Below are 8,894 nucleotides of genomic sequence, written 5' to 3'. Positions count from 1 at the left end.
GAAGGCATGGAGGGGGGTATATTTCGTACAGGTTAGTAGTGGTGTTACGTCCCTTTATGCAAACAAAACGGTACTGAGAAAAACACTTCAACAGACGAATGAATTGATGATTAAGATTTAAATAAATTCATAAAACACATTTAAACCTAACAAGTTGTTTTTGTTGGCATTTGTTTTTGTAGGATAAATGGAAGTAGTTTCTTTATGCTAACAGTATTGAAGACTTGCTCATTTCGACAGGTCCCTAGTTTCACTAGATTTCACACGTTAAGATAGTCGGTAAGATATATTCGTTACATAATGTGCTAGTGACGTAATACGGTATATATGGGGTCAGTAAATTCAATTTGGGATTACGGACCCCATATATACCGTATTAGGTCACTAGCACATAATGCAATTATTATTCCTTGTGTAAATTAACCAGCCCCCTCCATTTCTCTATTGTTTTACCAAACATTTCCTGTTGAAATTATCTATAGATTTAACCTCTATGTGTTACACCTTTACATGTGATGTTCTTTGAATTTTTGATTATCAGGAGGAAATTAACAAACTGAATAAATGTTCAACAATGTAAAAGATATCTGAACTTTTATAACCTGATTTACACTTTTTAAAATACATCAAAGCCTCATGCGAAGCGTTAGAAAGAAAACGTCAAACATTTCCTCTAATTTCAATCACTTTGTAAATATTTCCATTGTTAATATCCACAACATCCCCACCAAGATGCAGTATTGTCAGGTATAGATTCAAGCATAATTGAGTCATAAATATAATCCACAGGTGCAGAATATGTTCTGGCCACTTCCTGAACAAAGACATAAAGTATCTATAGTTTCATAAATTTGTGAACAGGGCGCGGTTATTTCAACAGATTAAACAGATGCTTTCTTACATTTTATTAACATATATTCACAACATTTGGAATACATCTACAGTATGTTTTTAATTTGTGCAACAATTCTGTGGAATTAATTCACATTGATATGTCCAATTAAGACTGTATATGCAAAAAAGGTTAACTGTCAATAAAAAACAGGGTGCATGTATTCGTTTCAACGCATATGGTTCTACGCTATGTACATGAAAAAATATTTTATGGCATTGTGTCACTGTTTGATGTATAGAGTAAAATATCAAGTCACGTTAATGCCATTACTTTTACTTCCTTTTTACAGTTTTGTATTGCTCATAGATAAGTACTGTTATTAGTGATTACTTCCAATGCTCATAAAGTTTATAAAACAATATAACTACCTAATCATAATAATTGATCCTTAATGAGCATCTATGTATATTGATAAATTAGTAACATGTACCAGTGTATATAAAGTGCGAATCCAGTCAGCTCATTTTCACTGTTGTTTGCGAGTATGTTCATTGTGGAATAAAGGATCATGGGAAAACTTTATTTGTTTACTAATGTAAAAACATGTATTAAAGTTCAAATATGTGTTATAAAAGCAACATAATATAGAATATCAATTATTAAAAGCGATCCATTTTCACTATAGATGCGATGAATTATCACTGTATAGCATTCATTTCTGATGTAGAATTTTCGAAGATGCGATGAATTTTTATTGTAAATTTATGTGATAATTAGACTTGCAACAAATGAAAAACTTATTAGATTGCTTTAATATTTATATCTAATTATAACTTGTATATGTCTATAAAAACTGGCTGGCCATTTATACGTTTTTGACATGTGTGAACTGTATTGTCATGTTTCCCTGCTTTGTGATTTGCTAGGTCTTTTGAAGTTGCAAATTCCTGATTACACAAATCACACTGATACTTTTTATCGTTTTCTTGGTGCATGTTGTTTCAAAATATGTTTGAAAAGAAATAACTTTCTTAAATTTATCATTTATAGAGCTTGTTGTTTAGGTGCTTGTTGACTTGGCCATCACAGAGTTGTTTTTATACGACTGCATTTTTTTTTTCGGTTTGTATATTGCCATGATGTCTTCATCGTCTGCGTCGTCCGAAGACACATTTGGTTTCCGGACAACTTCATTTTAAGTGAATGAATCTATATAAATTTTAAAGAAGGTTCAATACCACAAAAGGAAGGTTGGGATTATTTTGGGGATGATGGTTCCAACCGTTTACGAAAAAGAGGCATAAAAGACGCATTCTTTTTAGATTCAGGATAATTTCTTGTGTATAAGAATTTCGATTGCTCTGAAATTGTACTACAGCGTTCATTACCATAAGTAGAAGGCTATGATTCATTCTGGGGGTTATGGTACTAACGGTATAGGAATGAAGGAACAAAAAAAGGTCAAAAACAATCATCTTAACTTTGTAGTTTCCGGACAATTACTTGTGTGTAAGTTTTTGGATCTTTCTGGCATTGTGCAATGAACAATATAACAAATAAGGGGAAGACTTTGGTTAGGTTTGGGGATAATTGTCCCAAACATGTAGAAATAAGGGGCAAAAGAAATTGCATTTTTTTTTCTCTAATTTCCAGACAATATCTCATGTTTAAGTGTATGAAGTATGGCTCATTATCACAAAGGGAAGACTGGGATTTGGTTTGATGGTTCTAATTTTTTTAAAGGGGTTCATATCTCTTTTATTTGTTTTTAAACTTCAAATTTTTGAAAAGTCATTTGAAGAAACCTTCAGTTGCACAGTATTGCGCATACGATTTGTAAAATCTTCGACCACATTTATCTTGTGTCAGAAACCTATATAACGTAATTTCACAGTTCAAATTCAGATAGTATCAAGCTTTAATATTGTGTCCAAATTTGACCTAACTGTTCAGGGTTCGACCTCTGCGGTCAGCGAAGCATTTTAAATGTTTTACTACAAAACGAGCTGATGTGATTAAAAGTTCCTGTTGCTTTCTTCATATGGTGAGACAAGCCAGCATAGGCGTATACAGGGGTGCCTGGAAAAATTTGGTTGATTATATATATAGGGGATCACTAAAGCCAAACTGGATCCGCCACTGACCAGTTCTGCTTTTGAAGTGTTTGGAACAATGAGTACACATCAGTCTTTCTCCATGCTGTCAGTTTTCATGCTCATTGAAAGTCTTTAAATTTTAGTCCACACTGGACGCATTTGTGTAACTCAATAATGTGATCTTCTTATGCCTGGGAAAACGTGCTACCCATTTTGTCTTGAAATGACAATACGTGCATTGGTATGAAGACCCCTCCGTTTTAACCTTATTTCATCTTCACTTACTTTCCGTATTGTAGAACCCCAAATGCTTCAATATTCATATTCTAAAGGAAAGATAGTTTTAGCTCGATTATTGATTGCATGTTCTTCCTGTATAAAATGAAACGACATGTGACATATAAATTATCCAAAGTCATTAAAGCGTGAAATACAAGTCACATTGTGTAGGGCAAACATTTTTTGTCAAAAATATAAACTGATAAAGTTGCATGGGTACATGATATACGTGTTGTAGAGCACCCTTGATGCTACCGCGGAGGTCGAACCCTGATAAGTTTGGGGTAAGTATTTACACAACATTTAAGCAAGACATCATTTTTGATGAAATAAATAAAATGTTGAATATCGGACCCTTTGGACCTCAATGAGGATCATTTCGATAATTTGGCCCAAATACCAAAATCCCTAAATTAAAAACACGGTGAGATTCAGCATGCCATAGTAACCTAAATATCCAATTATCGTTGAAATTCAAAATAATATATTTCTTGACAGTAAGGACCCCACAAACTTGTTAAATGGACCAAAACAATCATGTATGGATTCAGCCTATCAAAGAACCTCAAGTTTTAATTTGGACCCTGTGGGCCAATTTAAAACCGGACTTAAAATCAAAAATGTTACGTCAAAACCTCGTTGAAATTGATCAAGAAGTGATTTTCAAAAAATATTAGAAAAACATTGTTGTTTTTTATCCCTTTTTATCCCATTCTTTTTCGATTGACATGATAGATGTACGTATTCAGTGATGAAGTGTCCTTGCATTGGATAAATATAACTGCACTTTAAATAAATATGCTGATGAATTATAAAAAAAACTATGACATACTTCTTCTGCTTTGTAAACAGACCCATACTCGAAATCCAATGATAAAATTTGTTTGCACATGCGTATAATGACTTCTGCAGAAACATGAATTTTATCAAATTGGCATGCATTTTAAAACATATTTCTTTAATCTAGAACAGTTACACTTTCAACTCTTAAATGATCCACATGTTGTTATATTATGACTACAATGTATTATATTTAAAATAAATATCAATTCTATTGTATTTAATGGATTTTCAATAAAACTTTCCATCTCAAAGTCAGTAATATCAAACCCTTTTCTTACTTTAATCATTGTTTGAGCAATTTAGGAATTTATTGCATAAAAATGAATTAAATTGCATAAAAATGAATTAAATGCATACAGTGAAAATGCACCGCATATACAATACTAGTGAATCGCTCTACAGTGAAAATGAAAGTAATGTATCATAATTCAACAGTAAACATGACTCGCATAAAGACCGCATCATAGTGGAATTCAATACAATATCGACAAACTGAATATCAAAAGCTATTCTACGTTATACAACATTAATAATTGTGTTGAAATAAATATTTTTCCTCAACTACATCTTTCCTACTAGTTTTTAATCACCTGCACGATTTGTTCGTAAACTTCATAAATATTCACTTATTTCGGTATATATTTCACGTATGGATGGCTCTCGGCGCGATAAAAGCCCGTTGCCATCTCTTACTTTGTCTTACTTGTATTATTTATTACTAAATATTTACATGTGAACTATTTTTCTTCATTTTCTTCAAATGTCATACTTTTTTCGTCTGTTTATTTACCATTCCACATCAAAAATGCATGGCATATACAGTGAAAATGGTATTTTAGGATCCGCACTTTTCATACACTGTGTACATTGTATTATCACAATCAGTAATTGTTACTTGCCTGAGCCAATTTATAAAAAGCAGCATCTACATTTTGGCCATCTTTTGCGCTTGTTTCTAAAAAAGACATCATATCATGTTCCCTTGCAAAGTGTTCGCCATCAGACGAACTTACTGTCCGACAGCTTACTTTATCACATTTATTTCCTGAAAAGATAAAGTTGTTTATTTTTAAAACTGAAATTCGAGTTAAAAATATGAATTGTGAAGTAAATTAAAGTACATAGTGAGCTGTCGTATGCTATATTTTATCCCTTTTCAGAAAAGTTATTCTGCAGTAAGATATAACAATGATATTATTTTTATCGATAAACAAATGCATTAAATCTTGTGACTTTAGTGCGGGTGTGTATATATTAAAAGTTGGGTAAATTATTTAAGACACGGCTAAGCTATGTTCTGCATTTTGTTCGAGTTGTTGTGTCTTTTCCTTTTTCAAATTTATGATGTATTATTGAGTAAGACTATTCGTTGTTTATCAATACCAAACAATCATACAGTTTTATTTGAACAGTCTTTCCTGAAATATTGGTGACATAGTTCAAATACAGTGTAATAATAGTTGACTGAAAATTTGTCTTTGAAACGTCCGGAGTCTGGTGTTCAATTGTGATTAAACTAATCATAAAATGATATGATTAATTTCAACGAGTCGTTAGCACTATAACTGACAAGTTGAACAACAAACCCCAGATGAATTTTATATTTGACAATTTTCAAAACTGAGAAAACAAACAATAGGCTTATCATACACGATTCCATGATGTTCACAAGATAACAAAGCAACATCGTAATACCTAATAATATTTGTGGAATGTCTTCGCCACATTTTATTCTGACGTCGTTTATCCATCCGATGCAACTTTGGAGAGATTCGGTGTTAGTGACGTCATACATAACTAATGCGGCATGTGCATTACGAAAATATCTTCTTATAATACTTCTAAATCTTTCTTGCCCTGCAGTGTCCCAAATTTGTAGCTGTTAAGATAAGAAAAAGCATTACAAATTAATGAAAATAATTCATAGAGTTATCTAATAAGTAACGTACCTTAAAGCACTTGCAGTACAGGATAAGTTCTCTAGACTTCTATCCAAAATATATTTTGCTCATCGTTGAAGGTCATTTAGTGACCGAGAGTTATTAACATCAGCGTTGTTTTTGTTTCTTATTTATTGTTTTCTTATGGACTATCATTCCATATCTCGTTACTTTACATACATGTTCAGTTTTTCAAGTGTAAGTTAATTAGCATGTGAACGAAATAATACAATTCATTCGAAAATCCTGAAATCGTTCGTATATGAATTCATACAGATTTCGATCAATCTTTAATGGGGGCGAAGGGTGTCATACTATTTTGATGCGAACCATAGCAAAGAGGAGATATCAAACTCAAAATCGGGAAAAATAAACTGACAACGGCATGAAAAAAAGGCCAAATAACAATAGACAAAACATAACATTAAATAATTGAGACACGAACCCCACCAATAACCTGGCGTGATCTCAGAAAGGCTCTTAGATTTAATATAATAGATATTATATAAAGTAGAATTTGTACCTTTACTATTTTGCTATCAAGTTGCAACGTGTGTACAGAAAAATCTACACCAATGGTAGACTTCATATTTCCCTGAAAATGTCCAGTAGTGAACCGTTTTATAAAGCTGGTTTTTCCAACATCATTGTCTCCAACTGCAATTATTTTGAACAAATAATCGTATACATCCCCCATTGTTTTAGTTTCGTTTTAAATCATGACGACTTATATAAAACGAAAAACTAACCATGCAAAGTATAATAAGCTGTTTAAAATTGTTTAGATTTTAAATGTAAACATAACAATTACTTCCCATATAATGTGTACTAACCGCGGTCATTTAAATCACTCTGAAATAACTTACTATTAAATTCTAATTCGTAAACTCAAACGAATATAAAATATTTATCAAATAACCACAAACTCTCACATGGGAGACGCCACTTGCAGCGACAAGTGCACATTTTATTATTCGTATATGTATAATGAAATCAATGTTTTTGTGTAAATACACCGAACATTCTCATCTGGTACTGGTTACCGCATACTAAAGGTCAACAAATCTGAAAATAAATAATATAAAATTATATTATTTATTAGGAAAAGTGCTACTGGTCACTTTAACTGCAATGGCTCGAATGACTTTAAACTACCTGAATTCACTCGTGCATGAAACTTTAAACCCCATTCAAACCGACCTTACTATAAATAACTACACACGTGTTAACTATAAACAACAACAACATTCTTAATGTTCGACTTTTGTACAACTTTGATAAATACATTTAAATTCTAATTCGTAAACTCAAACGAATATAAAATATTTATCAAATAACCACAAACTCTCACATGGGAGACGCCACTTGCAGAGACAAGTGCACATTTTCGACACACAAAGAACGGGAAAACATAAGGAAAAAGACTATTTATTAAATTCCTAAATTTTGTGAAACAGACAACTGTGTTTTAAGGTCCTCTTTAACGTAACCATCTTTTGCTCTTTCTGATTTCCACCTTCCATGTTTCTTGAAAATTCTATCAGAAATCCCAGCGTTAGCGGCTGAAGTAGCACCACCAGATCTTAACGAGTGTAATCCAAACTTAGTTTTATCAAGTCCTAAAGATTGTAATTTTTCTAATAATAATTCTCTGGCTCTAGTATATGAGATGTGTCTTGAATCATTACGAAGCTTATGAGTATTCGCTTTCTTAAAGAATGTTATTTGCCGAAAAATGAATTTATCATCTTCAAGATTTATGTTGGCATCTTTAATATAGCTCTCTAGACAAGTAACTGGACATGTTATATTATTACTTTTCGCAATTATTACACAACTTCCCTGTCTGTATTTGTCTGTCTTACTCTTTTCAATAAAAATAGACATATGTGTAGATTGAAATTGGATATCACATGCCCTAATATTCACTATTTCTGAAAATCGCAGAAAACCGGCATAACCTATCAAACACATAGTCACTATTCGTTTATCCAACAGATTATCAGTAGAACCAAACCTATTAACTAACTGAATTAGTATTTCTGGTGTAATGGGTTCCTTTTTAGAACAAGGACGAGAAAGCTGCCTCTTTGCACCTTCGGCTACATTTTTGACTATCTCAGATGCACATGGATTGTTGTATCCAGCTATATTATGTGCCCAAGCAATAGAATATATTACTTCTTCTATTTTAGACGACGAACACTCATTTTGCATCAAATAAATTAGATACAAACTAATATGATAATCGGTGGCTGGCATGCTGTTTACAGAATCATAATTTTTACACCATTTACACCAACTTCGGAAAGCATAATTATACTTCTTGACTGTATTTTGAGCTTTAGATTTTAAAACAATTTCTGGTAATTTGAATAATAATTCTTTTAAACTCTTATCCTTTTCTTTTTGAAATTCCGTCCACCTTCCAACATGGAACAAATCTGAAACATGTATAAAGTAAAACAAAATATATAACCCGTTAATAAAGTTTCTGGCATACAATGTGTATTTTAAGTAACAGAACGTTAACGTGTAGTGTTTCGATCAGTGACACTAAGAATTATTTTCCTCAACATTCAGCTCATTGTAAAACAATTACCCAGTATTTTATAATAACTGTCAGTCCGGTGACCAGTAAATATCAAAACAGTTACTTAAAAACATATATCAACAATGTTTTTAAAAAACCAGTGATTTCGTACCAATAAGCCCAGTAGCTTTATAAATATATACACATAAGCCCAGTGGCTTCAAGAACATAAGCTTAACTCTGAGCGATGGCTACCATACCAACAAATCCATTGTCTTTAATAATCACAAGCCTATTGACTTAAAAAATAAGCCCACTGACTTCAATATCACAAAGAATTTTCAAGTGGTTCAATCCCAACAAGCCAG

The 8,894-nt window shown here is 32.1% G+C and overlaps 2 protein-coding genes across 2 annotated transcripts; both read right to left on the bottom strand.

Moving 5' to 3' along the window:
• Positions 1-607: 607 nt before the first annotated feature.
• LOC134690323 (ras-related protein Rab-43-like) lies at positions 608-6,764 on the bottom strand. Its single transcript, XM_063550293.1, has 4 exons — positions 6,517-6,764; positions 5,749-5,932; positions 4,949-5,098; positions 608-810 (listed from the first exon to the last, which is right to left on the bottom strand). Exons 1-4 carry the CDS (start codon positions 6,688-6,690, stop codon positions 707-709), a joined length of 612 nt encoding a protein of 203 aa, XP_063406363.1. The 5' UTR covers positions 6,691-6,764; the 3' UTR covers positions 608-706.
• A 660-nt stretch (positions 6,765-7,424) lies between these two features.
• LOC134704617 (uncharacterized) lies at positions 7,425-8,255 on the bottom strand. Its single transcript, XM_063563572.1, has one exon. It carries the CDS (start codon positions 8,253-8,255, stop codon positions 7,425-7,427), a length of 831 nt encoding a protein of 276 aa, XP_063419642.1.
• Between the last annotated feature and the right edge of the window lie 639 nt (positions 8,256-8,894).

Source organism: Mytilus trossulus, chromosome 1, assembly GCF_036588685.1.
Source record: "Mytilus trossulus isolate FHL-02 chromosome 1, PNRI_Mtr1.1.1.hap1, whole genome shotgun sequence".
NCBI lineage: Eukaryota > Metazoa > Mollusca > Bivalvia > Mytilida > Mytilidae > Mytilus > Mytilus trossulus.
This window is presented reverse-complemented; position numbering and strand designations above follow the sequence as displayed.

Excerpts from the sequence above, each read along its gene's own strand:
- LOC134690323 (XM_063550293.1), bottom strand. The coding sequence starts at position 6,690 with ATGGGGGATGTATACGATTATTTGTTCAAAATAATTGCAGTTGGAGAC. Across the intron at positions 5,933-6,516 it reads TTGATAGCAAAATAGTAAAG|CTACAAATTTGGGACACTGC; the intron begins GTACAAATTCTA and ends TTATCTTAACAG. Across the intron at positions 811-4,948 it reads TTATAAATTGGCTCAGGCAA|TGGCCAGAACATATTCTGCA; the intron begins GTAACAATTACT and ends TTGTTCAGGAAG.
- LOC134704617 (XM_063563572.1), bottom strand. The coding sequence starts at position 8,255 with ATGCCAGCCACCGATTATCATATTAGTTTGTATCTAATTTATTTGATG.